The sequence below is a fragment of the Macaca fascicularis genome, chromosome 2 (genome assembly GCF_037993035.2).
Source record: "Macaca fascicularis isolate 582-1 chromosome 2, T2T-MFA8v1.1".
Lineage (NCBI taxonomy): Eukaryota > Metazoa > Chordata > Mammalia > Primates > Cercopithecidae > Macaca > Macaca fascicularis.
Window position 1 is genome coordinate 94753596 of NC_088376.1, and position 22550 is coordinate 94776145.

At 35.4% G+C, this 22550-nt stretch overlaps 1 protein-coding gene across 18 annotated transcripts in view; it reads left to right on the forward strand.

Moving 5' to 3' along the window:
• Nucleotides 1–22550, forward strand: part of ATP11B (ATPase phospholipid transporting 11B (putative)) — a 135853-nt gene that overhangs the window by 78510 nt on the left and 34793 nt on the right. For 16 of the 18 annotated variants that reach the window (XR_012430889.1, XM_065540249.2, XM_065540248.2 and 13 more), the window contains 10 exons: nucleotides 876–949; nucleotides 1028–1131; nucleotides 4486–4667; nucleotides 5926–6129; nucleotides 11589–11742; nucleotides 12971–13073; nucleotides 16417–16562; nucleotides 17621–17680; nucleotides 19255–19382; nucleotides 21064–21202. Coding sequence is in view for 15 of the 18 variants with exons in the window: in XM_065540249.2 (XP_065396321.1) it covers nucleotides 876–949; nucleotides 1028–1131; nucleotides 4486–4667; nucleotides 5926–6129; nucleotides 11589–11742; nucleotides 12971–13073; nucleotides 16417–16562; nucleotides 17621–17680; nucleotides 19255–19382; nucleotides 21064–21202 (1294 nt within the window). In the remaining 3 variants the exon portion in view is untranslated. The remainder of the gene's footprint in view (nucleotides 1–875; nucleotides 950–1027; nucleotides 1132–4485; nucleotides 4668–5925; nucleotides 6130–11588; nucleotides 11743–12970; nucleotides 13074–16416; nucleotides 16563–17620; nucleotides 17681–19254; nucleotides 19383–21063; nucleotides 21203–22550) is intronic. The other 2 variants (XR_012430891.1, XR_012430890.1) reach the window with 1 other exon arrangement.

A 22550-nucleotide genomic window follows, 5' to 3' on the forward strand; every position in this document is an offset into this window, starting at 1 on the left:
TTTCAAACATGAAGGAACAGCTGTCTATATCTAGTTTTTCCATTCTTTGATAAATTAGTTCATGCTTAATATACTTACTCCTTTCATGGTTTTAGCAATTCTGATCATATGTCAATTCCAGCTGTGCTTTTCCAAACTATGCTTTTCCATACTAAATAGGGCCAATTCTTTGGCTACTTTTATGTGAGAGTCTGTCTAGCTTATTTCATCAACTTACAAACCATATTCAATCATTGTTTTTCTTTGAGATGTGTGAAGATTTCATATGTAAATCACTGTGTAAGATTCATCTGGAATACTTTAAGCCACACCTCATGTAGCCACACAAATTCTTTTACAGCTCCCTAGAGAGGCACGAGGGAATGGACCCCTGCACACACACACCCAGGTTCACAGTCACTGCTATAATGAGCCTTTGATATTAATGTGTGTTGTGTTTGTCAGGTGTATTAGGACAGAAAAAAGCACTGAGAATCAGTTACCTTTTTCAGTCAGAAAAACATGGAGCTGGGCAGATGTGGATTCCAGTCTTTGCTCTGCCACTCACAAGCTTACGTGACTTTAGGCAAATTACTTAATCTTTCTGAGGTTAATAGTCCTCATCTATAAAAATGAGATTAAGACCTACTTTCTTGGCTTCTCTTGGTTGTTAAACGACATAAGGTATGTAAAATATATGGCATTTGGTAATTACTCAGTGTCAGTCTCTTCTATTTCTTCCCTGTTTTGTTATTAATGTCATGTAACCTATCATGAAAATGTGATTAATTCTTGTTCTAAATTAGCCATTTTATCTTAGATATGGATTATTTCCATATAGTCACTTCATATTATTTTAAAAAAGTAAAGTTTTTGTCTTTCTTACTTTTCTTTAGGTACAAACTGCTTCATATTCTGGAATTTGATTCAGATCGTAGGAGAATGAGTGTAATTGTTCAGGCACCTTCAGGTAACCAATCTAAACTTTCATGAATTTTTATTTATGTAATATTAAGAGTTTGATAACTTTTTTTTTTTTTGTCTGTAGGTGAGAAGTTATTATTTGCTAAAGGAGCCGAGTCATCAATTCTCCCTAAATGTATAGGCGGAGAAATAGAAAAAACCAGAATTCATGTAGATGAATTTGCTTTGGTGAGTGCAAATTTCTATGATTTAAAAAACTCTAAAAGATATATTTATGAGAGATTTCAGACTTTATTTCTTATAATTTATCAAAAATTATGGAAATTCTGCAGTTGTGTTACACTGTATGTTGGCTCCACATTCCTTTTATGAAAACTGACTTTTAACGCTTTTAACGCAAGCTAAAATATATCTTCTCTTCAAACCTATTCTACAGTCAGGGCATTTCTGGTTGCAAAGTCTACTCAAACTACACTATTTTAAAAGAGTGTTTATTAAACAAACATAGGGGAATCCTAATGATGTGGAGAAACTGGAACCCTTATACACATATTGCTGGTAGAATTATAAATGGTACAGCCACATTGAAAAATAATTGGGCTAAGTTCCTCAAAAGGTAAACATCGAGTTACTGTGTGACACAGCAGTTCTACTCCTGGGTGTACACCCAAGACAGCTGAAAACATGTCCACAAAAAGACTTATACACGAATGTTCATAAGCAGCATTATTTCCAATAGCCACAAAAATGGAAAACCCAAATGTCCAACTAATGAGTGGATAGGCAAAATGTGGTATATCCATATAATGGAATATCAGTTGGCTGTTAAGAGGAATGAAGTACCGATGTATGCTACAACATGGATGAATCTTGAAAAGATTATGCTGAGTGAAAGAGGCCATAAAAAAGGCTATATATTAATAATACATTTATATGAAATATCCAGAATAGGCAAATTCACAGAGAAAGCTGATTACTGATTGCCAGGGGCTGGAGGAAGGAGAAAAAGGAGAGTACTCGTGGGAGCAATGAGATATTGTGGATTTAGATAGTGGTGATAATTGCACAACTCTGTGAATATGCAATAAAACACTGATTTGTACTATTTGAGAGGTGAATTTTATGGTATGTGAATTATATCTCTCTTATTTACAAAATTTAAAAATATAGGGGAATCTTATTAAAACAAAGAGCCATCATTCATGTAAATAACAAAATTATTTTGCAGTTGTCTCTCAGTCTTAGAACTTCATGGTCTCTCATTTTTGCATTTCTGTAAATGTATACTCCACACTCACCTCTGCTCATCTGCCTTCTTTAACAGTTTATGATTTTTTTCCCATTATTTGTTTCCTAATTGTTTATGTTCCAGTTTATCCACCACATTGTAACATCTGTGAGAACAAAGACATGGTTCTGCCTTATCACCATTTTAATATTTAAAATAATGATGGCACATAGTTTGTGCTTAGTATTTGTTATAGAATGAATTTGTGTATTAATAACAGATGGTTCTTTATCAACTAAAAGAAGCACATTTATAGGTATGGGTCATTTATAAGTCAGGGAATGGCAATGTTTAGAAATCTGCTAAATAGGGCTGGGCGCAGTGGCTCACGCCTATAATCCCAGCACTTTGGGAGGCCAAGGCCGGCAGATCACGAGGTCAGGAGATTGAGACCATCCTGGCTAACAGAGTGAAACCCCACCTGTAGTCCCAGCTACTTGGGAGGCTGAGGCAGGAGAATTGCTTGAACACAGGAGGCAGAAGTTGCAGTGAGCCAAGATCGCACCACTGCACTCCAGCCTGGGCAACAGAGCAAGACTCCGTCTCAAAAAAAAAAAAAAAAAAAGGGAAATCTGCTAAATAGTGTCATATAGTATTTTTTTTTTTTTTTGAGACGGAGTCTCGCTCTGTCGCCCAGGCTGGAGTGCAGTGGCCGGGTCTCAGCTCACTGCAAGCTCCGCCTCCCGGGTTCACGCCATTCTCCTGCCTCAGCCTCCGGAGTAGCTGGGACTACAGGCGCCCGCCACCTCGCCCGGCTAGTTTTTTGTATTTTTAGTAGAGACGGGGTTTCACCATGTTAGCCAGCATGGTCTCGATCTCCTGACCTTGTGATCCGCCCGTCTCAGCCTCCCAAAGTGCTGGGATTACAGGCTTGAGCCACCGCGCCCGGCCTCATATAGTATTTTTAAGTCTATGCTTTCCAGGTTGTTGTTAGAATATTTATTATGGGGCTCAGCACAGTGGCTCACGCCTGTAATCCCAGCACTTTGGGATGCTGAGGCAGTATCACTTGTGGCCAGGAGTTTGAGACCAGCCTGGGCAATGTAGCGAGACCCCATCTCTACAAAAAAATAAAACATAGCCAGGCATGGTGGCACGTGTCTATAGACCTAGCTACTCAGGAGGCTGAGGCAGCAGGATCACTTGAGCCCAAGAGTTCAAGGCTATAGTAAGGCAAGATCATACCACTGCACCCCAGCCTAAGCAGCAGAGCAAGACCCTGTCTCTAAAAATAAAAAAGAATATTTATTATTGGTTTTCTTGAAGGAAATGCATGTAACAAGAAAAGGAACTTTTATAAGTCTTTAGATTTAGATATCAATTTTCAGAGATGAATACTATAAGAAAACTTTGAGCCTGGTAGAACCAGATAATCAATTCTGATTCCAATTCACTGGTAAAGATATATTCCTTAAAATCATTTATTTGATAAATCTAAAAAGTATTTTTTATAATGGCCATTTTATTGACTTCTTTATTTGAAAGGCAAATTTTGTCATACAGTGAACCTTTAGGAAATTATGGTCTCCTTTGCTTTAGAAATTTTATGAAGTAGGTAAAAATGGAATTGTAAGTTAAAACAGGAAGGTAGAACCTGCAGCTGTCTCTCTCTCGACAGCCTTGAAGGTATTAAGAACTTTCTGGCTTTCCATGTAACACAGTTTAAAAACCACTAATAGGATAGTCTTTATGATCTATTCTAGGCTCTAATATTCTACAATTCAGTGACCTTAATTATTTTCAGCAACTTTTTATTTTTTATTTTTTATTTTTTTGAGACAGAGTCTCACTCTTTCGCCCAGGCTGGAGTACAGTGGCCAGATCTCAGCTCACTGCAGGCTCCGCCTCCCAGGTTTACGCCATTCTCCTGCCTCAGCCTCCCAAGTAGCTGGGACTACAGGCGCCCGCCACCTCGCCCGGCTAGTTTTTTGTATTTTTTAGTAGAGACGGGGTTTCACCATGTTAGCCAGGATGGTCTCGATCTCCTGACCTCGTGATCCACCCACCTCGGCCTCCCAAAGTGCTGGCATTATAGGCGTGAGCCACTGCGCCTGGTCTATTTTGAGCAACTTTTTACAAAAGCATCAGAAGTTGAAAGATGTATATGTGTCCCATGACTCAGATCAGTAGGGCTTTGTGACACTATTTATTTCCTGTCACTAGGTGATGGTACTTTTTAAATGATTTGTGATTGACTTTTGGTACTTGGTCCTCAGTGTATTTTGATAGTGACTTCTTGATTTTCTGTTAGTTGTTTGTGTTCAATTTTTGTCTTTAATTTTTGTTTGTTTCAGAAAGGGCTAAGAACTCTGTGTATAGCATATAGAAAATTTACATCAAAAGAGTATGAGGAAATAGATAAACGCATATTTGAAGCCAGGACTGCCTTGCAGCAGCGGGAAGAGAAATTAGCAGATGTTTTTCAGTTCATAGAGAAAGACCTGATATTACTTGGAGCCACAGCAGTAGAAGACAGGTAAGTATCAGATAAGTAAACAATATTATTTTTCTCTCATAAGAATTTTTGTAACCAAGTGTTCTAATATGTGGCATAAATTCTCTTTACTAACATCCTATGATAAATTAATATATTTAAGATCAAAATAGAGAACTAAATTCTTAATTTTTCCCAGTCAGTATGTACAATTTTTGTTCTAGCCAGATATCTGAAATCGATTAAAGAAACCAGCTCTCTATAGTTTTTTCTTATAGGCTTGAATCTTTAGAATACTCCTCAGTGTGTCATGCAAACACTTGAACCACCTGCTTAATTCTCCAGCCTTCCTTCCTACCACTGTCTCCTTCTGCTTTATGTTTCAACAATACCAGACTGTCTCTGCATGCCATCTGTAGCTAAAACTATTCTGTTTTGTGCCTATGTTGGCCTTCTGCCTGGGTGATTCTTCCTTTCACCATCCCTCTGTGACTACCTATTCATAAAGTATAGCTTAGATATTAGGTCCACTCCAGTAAGACCTTTCCTGACACCTAAGAGGATTAAAAATTCTCTTCTTTGTGAAGTCCCATTGTAGGTAGTTCTGTTGTTGTCTTTGTGGCACTATATTTTAATTATTTGTTTAAAGACTTCTCCTCTGTTAACCTGTGAAATCCTTGAAGTCCATTTATTCTTTGTCTTTGTTCCCAGCACCTATCTCAATGTCTGTTTCACAGTTTCTTAAATTTAGCTGAATTCTGAGATTGAATCCTGCAGATTAAGTCTGTTGTTATGTTTACCTCCACCACCTAGACCTAAGGGTGTTTGCATATTTTTAAAATTTAGGTTTTCATTTACTTTTTGGTTGTCCTTACGAGATTTCTGAGACTCACCTAAAGTTAGCTAGACCTTTATTTTCTACAGTCTGATTTTTGAACTATATGAGTGGTTTGAGTTTTTTTTTAATCAAAATAAAAAGAGAAAAATCTTCTTTTTTGAAATATAAGACTTCCTAATAAAACAGGAGTTTATGAAGAGCACATAGTTTCATCCTATAAATAGCAACTTTGAAGATACATTCTTAATATATGAAATTGTAGATTTGAATTGATTTTGTGTTAACCAATCACCAATCTGTTTATTCATGTTTCTTAATGAGAGGAAATTCCAGTTATATTGCTATGTTATGTAATAACATGCATAGGTCAAGGAGTTTAGAATTATCCTTAAATATACTATGTAGTTTAACTTAAAATACAGTCATAAAAGTATTCTCTACTACTAATTTGTTTCTTTTCAGACTACAAGATAAAGTTCGAGAAACTATTGAAGCATTGAGAATGGCTGGTATCAAAGTATGGGTACTTACTGGAGATAAACATGAAACAGCTGTTAGTGTGAGTTTATCATGTGGCCATTTTCATAGAACCATGAACATCCTTGAACTTATAAACCAGAAATCAGACAGCGAATGTGCTGAACAGTTGAGGCAGCTTGCCAGAAGGTAAGAATATAGGTAACTGTATCGTACCTTTCAGGGGTTAGCAAACTGTGGTTCCCTGGGCCCGATGATATAGCCCACTGTCTCTGCCTGCTTTTTACAGCCTGTCAGCTAAAAGTAGTTTTTACATTTTTTGATAGTTGAATAGAAATCCAAAGAATAATAATATTTCATGAAGTGAAAAGTATATGAAATTCAAATTCCAGTATCTATAAAGTTTGATTGGAACACAATCACTTTCATTTGTTTACATGTTATCAACGAGTGCTTTTACATTACAGCACCAGAATTGAGTAGTTGCAGCAGAGACTTTACAAAATACTTCTCTTCAACTTCACACTGCTGTTTGATACGCTGCAAATCACAGTGAGATACATATAATGTGATAGTGTTTGGAGTGCCATGCATAGCACCATATCGCGACATTTTACCATTTTTTATTGTCAGTATATGGCCATCATGTCAAAACAAGAAAAGAAAAGTGGACTTTTAACATTACACTTTTTTTAAAAATCACTGTGGATAGGGGATTATTTTATTTTTGAATTAGATGGCAAAGCATTATTTATTATGCATTGATATGTTAGCTGTGCTACCTGTTTGAAAAGACATTTTCAAAGATGAATTATAAATCTCATTACATACAGTTCTATCGTATTGAAATGTAAAAATCTCGTTACAGATAGGCATTAACAGATGAACATTTGCAATGTTAACTTTGAACCCCAGTTAAACAAAATATTATCCCTTGCCCAAAAATATTTTCATTCTCATTAGTAAACCTCTCATTTAAAAAATTATACTCAATGATCGCTACATCCTTAACTTAGTGAAAATTTTGTTGAGATTTTTTCCTCTCATTCGATAACTACCTATATCCTCAATTTTGCCTCTTGGCCCACAAAACCTAAAATTGAAATATTTACTCTCTGGCCCATAACAGGAAACATTTGCCAACCCCTGATCTAGTTTACATGACCAAACTGGGAAATTAAGCTACATTTTACTGTTCAAGATTATTTCATAAGAATTTATACTCTAAATTCTGTCTTTTTTGTAAATCCATGCTTTATGGGCATATCAAAGTTTTGCCGCATATGGGGGCAAATGATGCCCCATTTAACACAGTCTAATTTTTCACAGTAAACTAGGGAGGGCTTCATTCAAGTCTCAGGGCTGCTTGCATGTAAGCGTGTTAGGTCTCCTGCAGGGTTCTGTTGTTTGCTGTCTTGTGATACTAATCCAGAAAAATAAACAGAGAGAGACAATACCATAGTTGTTAATATACATTCAGTGTTTTATATTTCTATTTTTTATGCAGGCATTTATGTGATACCAAAGTCTGGATTTCATCTTTTTAAAACCTATTTAAGAGACATTTTTAAAAGACCATACAGGGTTATTTTGTTGTTGTTGTTGTTTGTTTGTTCGTTTGTTTTCTGAGACAGAGTTTCACTCTTGTTGCCCAAGCTGGAGTGCAGTGGCGCACTGGGTTCACCACAACCTCTGCCTTCAGGGTTCAAGTGATTCTCCTGCCTCAGCCTCCTGAGTAGCTGGGATTACAGGCATGCATCACCATGCCTGGCTAATTTTGTATTTTTAGTGGAGACAGAGTTTCTCCATGTTGGTCAGGCTGGTCTCGAACACCCGACCTCAGGTGATCTGCCTGCCTCAGCCTCCCAGAGTGTTAGGATTATAGGTTATATTATATACAGGCCGCACCCGGCCTGTATAGGGCCTATTTAAAATATCTCTTAAATAGGGTCACACTGGATCTTTGAGTGCAAAAAGACAATTGATTTAGCTAATTATACTACAATTTGGGGACAATGTCAGCAACATTGTGGCTCTTTAAACATTTAAATACTGCAATATCATGAACTCCCTAAAACACAGAAATTAATTGCTTAGAATCATTTACTTTATATATGCCTTTTTAAATACTTTTTCTGGCTGGGCACAGTGGCTCGTGCCTGTAATCCCAATACCCTGGGAGGCTGAGGTGGATCGCTTGAGCCCAGGAGTTTGAGATCAGCCTGGTCAATATAACAAGACCCTGTCCCCACAAAAAATTTAAAAATTATCCAGGTGTGTGGCATGTACCTGTAGTCCCGGTTACTCTGGAAGCTGAGGCAAGAGGATCACTTGAGTCTAGAAGTTCAAGGCTACAGTGAACCGTGCTCTCACCTAAAAAATAAAAATAATTTTTAAAAAATTTTTCTGATTATAAAAATAATAAATATCTACTTTAAAAATGCTGAAAATTGTAAAGCTTATGCAGTGGTTAGTAACATAATAAAGTCATCAGAAGATTATTATTTGTAATTTAGGCTATTTAAGTCTCCTGTGTATAGGTGGTTTTAACGAATATGCTAATCATTAGTATTTGTTTTCTTTTTTGTACAAAAGCTGTATTATAAAATGAAGACTATACTCTTAAAGTGAATTTTAGGCTTGCCATCTTAGTCTGTTTGTGCTGCTGTAACAAAATACCTGAGACTAGGTAATTTATAAAGAACAGAAATTTATTTCTCACAATTCTGGAGGCTGGGAAGTTGAAGATCAAGGCACCAGCAAGTTGTATAGTGAGGGCTGCTCCCTGTTCCAAAATAGCGCCTTATTGCTGCATCCTTCTGAAGGGAGGATTGCTGTGTCCCCACATGGTGGAAGGGATGAAAGGCAAGAGAGGGCAAATCTCTGAAACCTCTTTTATCAGGGCATTAATCCCTTCATGAAGGCAAAGCCACTATGAGTTAATCGCTTCCCGAAAGGCCCCGCTTCATAACAATGGGGGTTAACTCTCCACATTAATTTTGGAAGGGATACGACATTCAAACCATAGCACTTGCTATGTGAAGTTTATGTTATATTTTAAAGATACCTTTTGATGGAATACATTTTATGAGATAACCATAAAAGTCAGTAGACCTATTCATTCAGACTTTCAGGAAGTATCTATTCTAAAAATCTTGATAAAAATCTTCTGTCGCACAAAGAATTTCGTACCTTTGAAAACTTTAGTATATATTTCCATTCCTTCACAAAGATATATTGTCACCTGTCTAGGCATTTGGAACCGAGACATAAAGTGTGTTGTTTACGCCCTGGATACTTACAGTGTGTGGGGAAAACAGAAAAGTAAATACACTGTCATAGTCCTATCCCTACAGAACTGTATCTGAGGCAAGAACAGAAGCTCTGGGAGGACAGAGGAGAGAAGCCTAGCCTAGACTAGTGGTACCAGGGAGAGCTCTGAACAACCAATGACTGTGTTGCCTCCTGTGGGGCCAAATGTTCATTGGACAGAGAGTGACACAAAGAAGCAAAGGGGAGGCTGGACACAGTGGCTCATAATCCTGATTTACAGGCACAGTGGCCAATAATCCCAGCACTTTGGGAGGCCAAGCCAGGCAGATCACTTGAGTCTAGAAGTTCAAGACCAGCCTGGGCAACATAGTGAAACCCCATCTTTACAAACAGTACAAAAATTAGACGTGTGTGGTGACACATACTTGTAGTCCCAGCTTCTTGGGAGGCTGAGGTGGGAGGATGGATTGAATCAGGGAGGTTAAGGCTGTAGTGAGTTGTGATCATACCACTGCGCTCCAACCTGGGTGACTGAGTTGCTGTGTCAGAAAAAGAAAGGCAGCAAAGGGGGCAGTGCATGCAGATTCCCAGAGCTGAGAGAGAGGAGGGCATATTCAAGGAAATAATTAGAAAGTATGGCCAGGGAGTGGTATAGATGGGACAGGGTATGAAGAGTAGTGATACATGAGGGCTACAGAGATGAGTAAATGCTACCTATGTGCCAGAGATGTAGGTGCTTTTCCATATTTCTTAAATATTACTCCACGGATTGTAAGATCATAATGTGATTCATGAAGCCTGTCCAGAGGAAAACCTAATTGCATGTGCCTTGGGAACTTTTCCTAGGAAAACTAATCTCTGTCCCACTCTTGACTGCTAGCATTCCTGAGGACTGTTGCTCAGGTAGTGCTTTGGACAGGCTGAAGACATTGGAGGCAGCACGAGTTGCCAAATAAAGTTTGGCCAATAGGGAAGAAAAGTAGTCTATATAGGTGTTGATTTCAGATATTGGAGAATTAGTAATAATGAGAAAAATACATTTTATAAAACTTTATGGTGTAAAGTGAATTGCTTTATAGCTATAGTACAACACAACAGTGATTAGGCATACTATGAAAGACATTGCTTTAACTTATGAAAGTTTCTTATTATAAGACTAAAATCTATCAATGTATGTTTAGCTTTTATACCTTGTGCTCATTTAATAGTCTTCTCACTTCTTATTTTTAATTGGAGGGATAGTTCTCAGCAGAGTCTGCTATTCTGTGAACCTTTGGTGCTTTTCTGTGGTGTATATAGCACAGTGCTGCACTGAGTACTGGTTTTCAACAACATAAAGGAGCTTACATCAAAATGTAAATCTGCGTATACTTCCTTCATCAAGAAAGTGTTATTACCAAAGAATTGCAGGGGGAAGCAGTTTAATAAAATAGTGTGCTTAGTGATTTTGTTGATTTACATTCTGGTGTAGGCTCCTTATCTCTTCCTGGCAACAAATAGTTTGCCCACCTTCCAACAGTGAGACTGTACTTGGAGTAGCATATGCCCACATGTGAGGTGTTATCCATCTTCTACCACAGTAATATCTGGCATTACAATCCATCATCGGTTTCCTATTGCAAGACAGTACTCTTCCTTCATTCTTTTCTTTGCTTGTTATGCGTGTGGTGAATCTTGCTCATGGGTTTTCCTGAACATCCTTGATTTCATATAGTTTTTTAAATTTTAATTAGGATTTGCTGAATGTTAAAACAATGTTTTGATTTTTGTAAGACTTTTCATACAATTTGGGAGAATATCCTCAGATTATGTATTACAATTCACATTTTAGAAAATATAATTACTGTACCTATATCAGTTCGTTGTAAAATTGAATATTAGGCGGGGCACAGTGGCTCACACCTGTAATCCCAGCACTTTGGGAGGCTGAGACAGGCAGATCACTTGAGGTCAGGAGTTTGAGACCAGCCTGGGCAACATGGTGAAACCCCATCTCTACTAAAATAACAAAATTTAGCCAATCATGGTGGCTCATGCATATAGTCCCAGATAGGAAGCTGAAGTGAGAGAATCACTTAAGCCCAGGAGGTCAGGGCTGCGGTTAGCTGCTGTACTCCAGCCTGGGTGACAGAGCAAGACCCTGTTTCAAAAAAAAAGAAAAATTGAATATTATATGTTTTACTCATTAGTGACTCAATTCTGCTTAATTTTAAACTTAAGATAATAAAACAGTTTGTTTCCTGACATAACAGTCTTATAACAGTAAAGGCTGTGGGTAAAAGATCCATCTTTCAGTAAGAATGTGTTGTTCTATATGAGTGTAAATAATACGGCTTCAAAGTATCTTACAGAGAATATAATTTTTTCTCTTTTAGAATTACAGAGGATCATGTGATTCAGCATGGGCTGGTAGTGGATGGGACCAGCCTATCTCTTGCACTCAGGGAGCATGAAAAATTATTTATGGAAGTTTGCAGAAATTGTTCAGCTGTATTATGCTGTCGTATGGCTCCACTGCAGAAAGCAAAAGTATGTATATGTGTTATAAAAAGTCCCTTAAAGCTATTTAGATATAAACATATTATTTAAAGTTAATGCCTTACATAGTTCCATTTGGTGGTGTGCAATATATAAATTTTGCCAAGAGTCAGTCACATATTGTAAATTTTAACCATGCACATCAGACTTCTGGAATTCTTAGAGTGAGTTTCAACTATTCATAGTGACCCAGAAAACCTGTGATGAGTAGCAGTTTGTGATCTTGCAGAAATTAAACTGTGATAACTAATGTTTCCCAAGTTAGCTACTTAGCAAGTGAAGGAGCCTAGGAGACATCAGTTACTTGCACCTTTAGATGGTTCTGTTGGTCTCCGTTTATTCTTGCATTCTCATGAAGTGATAATTCTCTGTTACTTTTGGCCGTAAAGTGATAAATAGAGCTTTAGTGTAAAAAGTTGAAAAGCCAATTAACTTGTAATATAAGGCTTATATATAGGAAATATTTAAATTTTAGCTACCTATGTGATTCAAGTGAAAGCCTATATAAACATTTTTTATAATTCTAAATTTGGAATTTGTGGTCTTAGACTATTTTTCACAAATATCCTTTGCAATGCACATCTGAATACTGATTATTTCCCATATAGGTCTAATGAATTAGACATCCAATTTTTTGGGCTTCACGGAATTTTGTTACAGTACCGATATTATGACAATTCATGTACCCCAGTCTGTGGAGACTAAAACTGGAGACCAAACAGAGCAAATACCCAGGTTCTTTATAAAAGTACATTTAAGAATGCCAAAGAAACATTTCTTTTGAGTTCATTGAATTTAATCTTGATTGATTTTTTAAAATTCTTAAAATTGTGTTGCAAGAGGAAACAATTGTCCTCTTTCATATCAAATGAAAAAATAATTTCTTAAAAACATTTGCCTAACAGTTCAATTAAGTGCAGTCTTTTTTTACACTATTATTAAGCCTTCTAAATATTTAAGCTATATTTAAAAGATTCTTGTTTCTCATCATAAAATCCAAAGATAATTCTGTTTTTGTTATAACATTTCTGAAAGACATTTCTAAAATCTTAGTGGAGACGCCCTCAAAAAAATGAACCTCAGTGCATATTATTGTCTAATAGAAAATTAAATATTTATTTCATTAGTGTTCTTACTAGAGTCATTTCAGATAAATGATTATATAAATGCAAGAAAAGTGAAATTGTGTCATAAATAACTAATTCATTATGTCTTTCAGGTAATAAGACTAATAAAAATATCACCTGAGAAACCTATAACATTGGCTGTTGGTGATGGTGCTAATGACGTAAGCATGATACAAGAAGCCCATGTTGGCATAGGTGATTGATTTTTCCTGAAAAGTTTTTCCTGAACTTTTAAAGTTGCTGGTATTACTTGGTGGTTTTGAATTTTCTTTTTGTAGATTAAAGTGCGGTATCAAATTTGTGAATGAAAACTAAATGCAACATGGTAATAATATAGCACAGTGTGCCCCATCAGAAACTTACTATAATTAAGCCCACTGGTTAGTATATTTTCATTCCAAATTTTAGTTTCAGATTTTAAAGGAAATAAATACCACATTAGTGAATTTTATCTTTGCCAATTCTTTTTCATAATAAAAGTAGCTTTATTTTTACGTGCCATTTTGTACCTTTTAAAGTACTTTCACATGTTATTTTATCCTTTTTAAATTCTAAATTTGTGATTTACATAGTTGCACTTATAGTTCTTGTTTAGAATCTTACTGTTAACTCCATTTATTTGTGAATCTAAAGATCCTACAGTCCTTTTTAAAGATAATTATAAAGACAGGAAATTGCACCAAACTGCAATAAAAATATAAAATCTCAAGTAGTTTTCTTATTTTAATAACCTTTATCCTTATTCTTTTCTATTTTTGCCTAAAACTTTTATTAGATTCAGACTGCTAGTATCATTTCATTATATTTAATGTATTAATCCTTTCCTTTTTAGCCATAGAATCTTATTGTAGAAATACAGAGCAAAATGAAAAGTATGGGCATGGTATTTTTTATGGAAGGATAAAATTTGAGAGTTAAGCTAATTCCTGTTCTGGAATAGTCTCTATAATGTGCTGAATGGGTAGTTATCAGGTCTGATATTTTCTGTGTGCCTCTCAAATCAACTCCTTCCTCTTTCAGATAATTAACTCTTCATTTTGAAAACTTAATTGTCCTTCTAGTTTGTATACCGTTATTTTCTGTAAATCTTCATAGCAATTTGATGATAACTTCCTATACCATACATTTAAAGCCATAAAAAAACTACAGTATTTATAACAGTTTGATTCTGTAATGATAACAGGCAGACCAGTGACTAGAATACATTCAAGCATCTGAAAGTTTAGAATATAACAAAGGAGATATTTCATATAAGTAGGAAACCAAATTATTTAGTAAAAAAATAAATGGATAAAACTGATTAGTGATTGGAAAAAAAAGAAAAGTTGAGTCTCTTTCTATTACTTATAACAAAACAAATTCAAGATGGATTAGGATTTAAATCACTTACAAAGACCCTAAAAAGTAACAGAAGAAAATTTAATGAATAATTCTGTTATTTGAGGTGTGGAAGAATCTTTTGAGGACAGCACCAAAGCAAGGAACTATAGTTAACTATAGGGAAAAGATCATGCAGAGGTAAAAGCTCCCAAAACAAATTTTAAAAACAAAGGACAAACTAGTAAAGAATATTTGTAAAATAGATGACAAAGTTTTAATAATCCTGGTCTACAAAGTATTAACAAATTAATGAGAATAAGAAAAACATTCCAGTAGAAATAATGCGGAAGGATGTGAGCAATCAATTGTCACAAAAGGAGAAATCTAAAAAGAATACTAAATGTATGAAAAAAAAGTTTAGTTTCTCTAACATTCCGAGGAATGGAAGTTAAAATTTCCTATCAGATTGACATCCATTGTAAACATTGATAAACCTGGAGTTGGTAAAGGTATGGATTAACAAATGGTCTTATACAATGTTAGTGGGAACATAAATTGGTAAGCCCTGCATTATTATTCAAAACAAAATTTTAAATGTATGCCTATTGACATTGCAATTATGCATGCAGGAATTTCTTGTAGGAAAAAAAATTGAGCACGTTGATAAAGATATACATTACAAGTATACATTTTAAGCAGTGTCCGTAGTCTGTTAAGCAACAAAAACAAGTTGTAAAACAGTCCTTTTTTTTTTTTTTTTTGGTATAGAGCTTCGCTCTTATTTCCCAGGCTGGAGTGCAATAGCCCGATCTTGGCTCATGGCACCTCCATCTCCTGGATTCAAGCGATTCTCTGGCCTCAGCCTCCTAAGTAGCTGGGATTACAGGTGCCCACCACCATGCCCAACTAATTTTTGTATTTTTGTAGAGATGAGGTTTCACCATTTTGGCCAGGCTTGTCTTGGACTCCTGACCTCAGGTGATCCACCTGCCTTGGCCTCCCAAAGTGCTGGGATCCTACAGACTTGAGCCACCGCACCCAGCCTGAGCTACATTTTTTTTTTTTTTTTTTTTTTTGAGACGGGGTCTCGCTCTGTCACCCAGGCTGGAGTGCAGTGGCCGGGTCTCAGCTCACTGCAAGCTCCACCTCCCGGGTTTACGCCATTCTCCTGCCTCAGCCTCCCGAGTAGCTGGGACTACAGGCGCCTGCCACCTCACCCGGCTAGTTTTTTGTATTTTTTAGTAGAGACGGGGTTTCACCGGGTTCGCCAGGATGGTCTCGATCTCCTGACCTTGTGATCCGCCCGTCTCGGCCTCCCAAAGTGCTGGGATTACAGGCGTGAGCCACCGCACCCGGCAGAGCCACATTTTTATAGATGTTTTTGTATGTATGAAATACATACACACACAGACATGAAATAAGCAGAAAGAAAATTTCTAAAAGAATGCAGACTAAAAACGGGTTTTCTCTAGGGATTATGAATACAGTTTTGTTGTTGTTGTTGTTGCTTATACATTTTGGAACACTTTCATCCTTTTGTGACAAAAGTTTTAGTTTTGAAAAATAGTTTTTAAAAGTTGCTTCTAGATTGAAAAATACAAACTTGGCAATGACTCTTCTTCTCTTTTGCAACCTTAAGGAATATTGTAACCATTAAAAAAGTATTCATATTTGTCAGATGAAATGATGCACTGATTTCAAATGATACTGTACATTTTTAAAAATTTATTTTAAATTCACATTTTCCTTTTAAAAAGCACACTTTGACTTATTCATGAAAGTGTTAAGCATGCTTATTTTGCTAATCTCAAATGACTCAATTTGAATATTTTTTATATTCATTGAAAATAGTGAAGTTAAGTATTTAAGTATTATACAGCATTCTGTCCGTCAGAAGTCTGTTACCCAGTACTTGTGCTAATTAGTGTAATATTGATGTTCCTGCTAAATCCTTAACTTTCACTATTACTTTTTATATTGTATTTTATCTTTTTATATTCTAATTCTTTGGAAATTGGTGTTATGTGTCTGATAAATATCGTAGCTTTATATTAATTACATATTCAAGTAGAACAACCTTTTGGACATCTGTTGTATATTAGAATTTAAAGTTCCTAAGTGCATGTTCAACTAATATAAATAAGATATTTGCAGATTTATCATGAAAATTACACTTACCAGTTACCAGTGAACACATCTTTTGTCCCTTTTATTATAGGAATCATGGGTAAAGAAGGAAGACAGGCTGCAAGAAACAGTGACTATGCAATAGCCAGATTTAAATTCCTCTCCAAATTGCTTTTTGTTCATGGTCATTTTTATTATATTAGAATAGCTACCCTTGTACAGTATTTTTTTTATAAGGTGAGTTTCATGTATTTAGAACCAATTATTGATACAGTAATATGAAGTTTCAATTTAAGGAATGTTATAACTGTATACATTTTTCTTTAAAATAGTTTCAATAAGTAAAAATAACAGTATTTTGTCATGAATCTATTCTATACTGACAGAAAGCAAATCAGTGGTTGCCTGTGGCCCACGGGTTCCGTGCAAATTGGAACACAGTACATTTGATATCTTTAAAGTTATTTTGTCCTGAACCAGCAATAAGTTTTAACACCAATATAATGGTTTCAAGTAGAAGTTTTTAGCCTTTTTTATGCCATGAATGACCCTTTAGTAGTCTAGTGAAATGTGTGAGCTCCTCAATATAGAGATTTTATGTGCATAAGGTAAAATACGTAGGGTTACAAAGAAACAAATTATGTCAAAATACTGTCCTATCTTTGGGTCCTTTTGTATAAGGTGGGAGTCTGTAGAACCCACATTAAGAGTCCCTGTTACCGATATATTTAATAACACCAGAGTGTACTATGTTGCATATATTTCTATAATTGATAGCTACAATCCAGTGATAGAACATATGTAGATTGCATATTGCTCTAAGATGATGATGGCAGTTTTTTTCTAACTTATTTTTCTAGCTTTTACTTGTAATATGAGTATATTGAGATGGGAAGAAGTTTTGATAGTTTGATTTATTGTGTGGTTTAAACATTTTTGTGTTGTAAAGATATCATAGCCCTAAAGTTTAAGTAAGTCTTACTTATTGTACTATTATGAAAAGTATTGAGTAATAGTTTGAAGGTTGTAAATTCAAAATTATAGTATTGCTTGGCAATGAGAGGAGTCAAGGGTTTTTTCATTCTGATATCTGCACTGTTGCTTAGAATGTTTTTAGACATTTTTTGATAAAATGGGAATCCTGCATTCGTGTTATATATAGACAAGTCCTTATCCTTTACTTACCATACCAACTGAGATTGTTTTTGGATACTTTAAAGCCATTATTTTTATTTTTTATTTTGTCTTTTAGACCTAAATATTTTAATTATTTTCCATTTCATCTTGTTTTTCAGAATGTGTGCTTTATCACACCCCAGTTTTTGTATCAGTTCTACTGTTTGTTTTCTCAACAAGTAAGTAAATAGAAACTTGTGTTTTGTGTTTTGTCCTTTTAGAGTAAGGTATTTATGTTCAGACTTTGATAGATGTTTGAAGGAACTTTTTTCATTTTTCTTAGTCCTACAGGGAACCAGACAAAACTGTTTAGTATATTTAACCAGCATAATATTCATAATATTTATTTATTCTGGTTTTCAGTTTGAGGTGAGTGTTAATACCAAAATATAATTCTGGATGCTTTTAAAAATAGATAATAACCCTTAACAGCTTATGAGAGAATTTTGATAACTTATTTGTGATATTCCTGTAAAATCCAAATCAAGCCAGGCCAGATAACTTGGAGGTTCACCTCATTTTTATTTTGGTTCAAAATGTCTTAGATTTGGAAGGAGCAATAGTGATTTAGTCCAGGGATGACATATAGGTTTTATCTCAGAAACTCCCTTTAAATAATTGATGGGGCACCTAGAGTATATTGAAAAGGCTTCTAAAGCCGCAGGCTCAGAGGGAAAGTGTAATTCGTTAGCAGTAGTTGTAATGGGCACGGGGTAGGTCTTTGTTTGCATGCATGTCACATACTTACCAGTCCTGATCTACTTTGTTTTAATTTCTAGAAAAGAAAAATGAAATCCACAGAAATTAAGTAACTTGTCTTGCTAACTTAATGACTAAACTATGACTTTGACCTACTGCTTCTGACTAATGTGGCAGGCACCCTTTTCACATACCATACTATACATCTCAAATTGATCAAGACATCAGTTATAATTTATGGAAAAAAAAAAGAGCTTTATTATCTTAGGTTTTTCATGAGTTTTTCCTATTCTTAATTGCTGTTTTATCCTGTTTACAACCTGTAACTCTAAATTCCAAATATTTGCTTGGGCATTGATTACCAGTAAAAGTTTGTTTACCTGAATGAACTAAAGAATGTGTTAAGACAATATGACAAGGAAAACTGACCTATTTTGATTAGGTTTTCTGGAGAGTTTATAGTGTAATTTGGGAGGCAGTATTAATAACAATAAAAACAATATGTAAAGCATAGGCAGAGTGCTAAGTGATTAGTACCAACAGTAGTACCTGTGACTGTTTAGAGGAGCAGGATATTGTTAAGGACTTAAGCCATCGTGCAGAGTTTCATGGAAGAAGATAGTCTTGTTCAGTGCCTTAAAGGAAGGGTAGGATGTAGAAAGGGAGACAAAGCCATGAAAGGTAAACTATATGTGTTGCATGTGGAACAAGTAGTAAGATGCCTGGAATACATGGAGAAGAATTATATAAAATTACTTCACAGTGATCATATTGTGGAGAATCTTGAAATGTTGATCTAACTCACTATAATTCCAGAAGCACCTGACATAGCAAAATATTCCAGTTCGCACAAAGAGTATCAACCTGGGAACATTATATGTTTATGTCAATATTAAAAACAAATTAGAATTATTTAATTGGAGTTACTAAAATGGATTTTAGTATAAATTTTTAAAACTGTTTAATTTTGTTTTTAATATGCATAGTTGTGATATATGCATAATAGTAATGCATAATTCAGAATCTCAACATTCCTACCAATTTCTCTTTCTAGACGTTGTATGATGGCGTGTACCTGACTTTATACAATATTTGTTTTACTTCCCTACCTATTCTGATATATAGTCTTTTGGAACAGCATGTAGACCCCCATGTGTTACAAAATAAGCCTACTCTCTATCGGTAAGTATTTTCTGGTATTAAATGGCCTTCTCAGTTATTTTAAGTAAAAAATAAGCAGATTTATTTATGTCTTGGTGATTAATGCTTTCCTAAGGAAAGTTCTTCAGTTGTGGTATGATTTACAGTTGTTGAATATCAGAGAAAAAAGGTTTCTTTCAAAGACAAAATTTGAATTAATTTTTCCAATGTTTTTTAAGAATGAGCACTTTCATCCTGGGAAAGCACCGGGCAGTTGTGTAATTTGCACTTACTGTTGCAACCAGTAACATTCTATTTCATGTGCACAAAAGAAGTTATTCATAGTTGATAATCTCTAGAATTCCTAAAAGTTAGTGTTTTTTCTACTGTTAGCAAAATTTATGTAATAATTAGTGCAAAATCCAGAGGTGAGGACATTAATTCCCACCCCAGATTCTCTGCTTTATTCCTGCTTCCCCAGAACCAAGTAATCACAGAGATGTGACTGGGACCTGTTCCTCAGTACCAGCTGTGGTATTCGCCATAAGCTATTACAGAGGTAGCTATTGAAGTATCACTTATAGAGGCATCTCATTATCTAGATTTGGATTCATTGACTTTGATTCCTCAGGTTATCTAGGACAGGGCTTGACCTAAGATTGGCATAGATTGTTCTTCCCATAATAGCTATTATTAGAAGGGAAGTTAGGAGCTTCAGTGCTGAACCTAACTCAGATAACCTCACTAAAAAGAGACCATTATGGCAGAGTGACTGAATGTTAACAGAAGAATATAATAACAAATAAATCAACTTTTCAAAATTAAAGTGAAGTGTTATGCCTATATCATAATTCTTTTTTTCTTTTTTGAGACAGGATCTTGCTATGTCACCCAGGCTGGAGTGCAGTAGCAAGATCGTAGCTCACTGCAGCCTCAGTCTCCCAGGCTCAAGCAATCCTCCTGTCTTAACCTCTGGAGTAACTGGGATTACAGGCACACATCACCATGCCTGGCTAATTTTTTAAAATTTTTATTTATTAATTTTAGTAGAGACAAGGTTTTGCTGTGTTGTCCAGGTTGGTCTCAAACTCCTAGTCTCAGGTGACCCTCCTGCCTTGGCCTCCCAAAGTGTTGGGATTACAGGCATGAGCCACCATGCCCAGCCTATCATATTTCTTTTTTTTTTTTTTCCTTTTGAGACGGAGTCTCGCTCTGTCGCTAGGCTGAGTGCAGTGGCGTGATCTGGGCTCACTGCAACCTCTGCCTCCCGGGTTGAAGCGAGTCTCCTGCCTCAGCCTCCCAAGTAGCTGAGACTACAGGTGTGTGCCACCATGCCCAACTAATTTTTGTATTTTTAGTAGAGATGGGATTTCACCATGTTGGCCAGGATGGTCTTGATCTCTTAACCTCGTGGTCCACCTGCCTTGACCTCCCAAAGTGCTGGGATTACAGGCATGAGCCATTGTGCCAAGTCTTCATATCTCTTTATCAAATGAAGAAATGTATTTGAATATATTATGTGAACTATAAGCTATTAAACAGATGTATGGTATTGTAAGTAGTGGTTTGTAAATTTGGATTTACTTATTCTTTGTGCTAATATTTTCAACAATTTTAAATTTAAAATACCTTGTTTTTTAATTATCAAATTATAGTAATTGTTTAGTAGGCAAATAATAAATGATCCCTAATGTGTTTCTTTTTCTCTTCTTCTTTTTAACAGAGACATTAGTAAAAACCGCCTCTTAAGTATTAAAACATTTCTTTATTGGACCATCCTGGGTTTCAGTCATGCCTTTATTTTCTTTTTTGGCTCCTATTTACTAATAGGGAAAGATACATCTCTGCTTGGAAATGGCCAGGTAAAGTATATAGTTTTTTTAAAGAATGGTTGTTAATATTTCATGGTTTTTTATAACTTTTGTCATAAAGTAAAATTTAAATTATAGAACTTCAAGTATTAAAATGCAAATATAAAAAGATTTAAATTTTGGGGGTTAAATAATAAAGTTTCATACAAATGAAAATTGACAGGCAATACAGTGTAATCTCAAAATGAAACTCAAGTTACTAGACAATTTTACTATTCAAAAATTAGCTCACACAGGGGATATGTTATTGCCCCTGCATGCTGTTCACCTTAGTATTGTGTTTTATTGATAGCTGCCATTTATTTGGTACTTACTTTTGTGCTAAGTACTTTATATGCTATATCTCCATTAGTCCTCCCAATATTCTTATTAGACTGGTATTATTACTCTCATTTTTCAGATGAGAAATGAAGACTTAGTGTTTGTTTGCTTTTAATTGCATTGTTTTTTGCCTAGGAAATGCTACCATACTCTTCATTGCACACTCACAATTCTCAATAGATGTCATAACTTACTGTTTAATTTGGCCACTTTTCTGAAGTATGAAATTAGGGAAGAGTGCATTTTTGACAGTACACTGTTACACTGTGTTCTTATTGGAGTGCTCATGTTGGGAGACTCTTGGCAGAGCTAGACCTCTCTTCCAAGGCTTAGCTAAATGGATTAGGAAGAAAAGAAATGACAGCAGTTGTAGGGACTCTGGTGGACTGGAAATGGTTGTCACTTTTAGTTTCCCTTTTCCATTCCCACCACTTAAGTATTGCAAAATACGTTTGGAGATACAGACATACAGAATTTGAAATTGGAACACTATAAAGTTTTACCTGCTCAACAGATCTTTATTGAAGACAAGCCTTTCCCAAGTACTATACTAGGCTCTGGTAAGTAACTTGGTCATGGAGCTTAGAATCTTGAAAAGGATACAGAAAATGAGCAAGTAAACTAATAACAAAATACACCGGTGTAATAAAGGAAATGGATTTCAAATGTAGAGGCCTTAACTCTGCAAAATCCCTTTATATTGTAGAATAGGGACATAAATATAATTGCCAGTTCACTTTTGAGGACATATTTAGACTGATGTGGATGAAAATATGAATCTTGTAGCATAAAGGTTACAGCACTTCCCAAATAATAACTACTTTTTGTTGAGTTTTTTTCTCTGTGCCTGGTACATTATGTGCATTTGCTCTTTAAATCATAACTCTGTATGAGAAAAATATCATTATTAATTTTGCATGTTAGAAAATTAACCTTAGAGAGGTTAAGAAACTTGCCTAAGTTCACACAGTAAGCAAATTACAGTAATAGAATTCAGACTCAGATCTATGTGACTTTA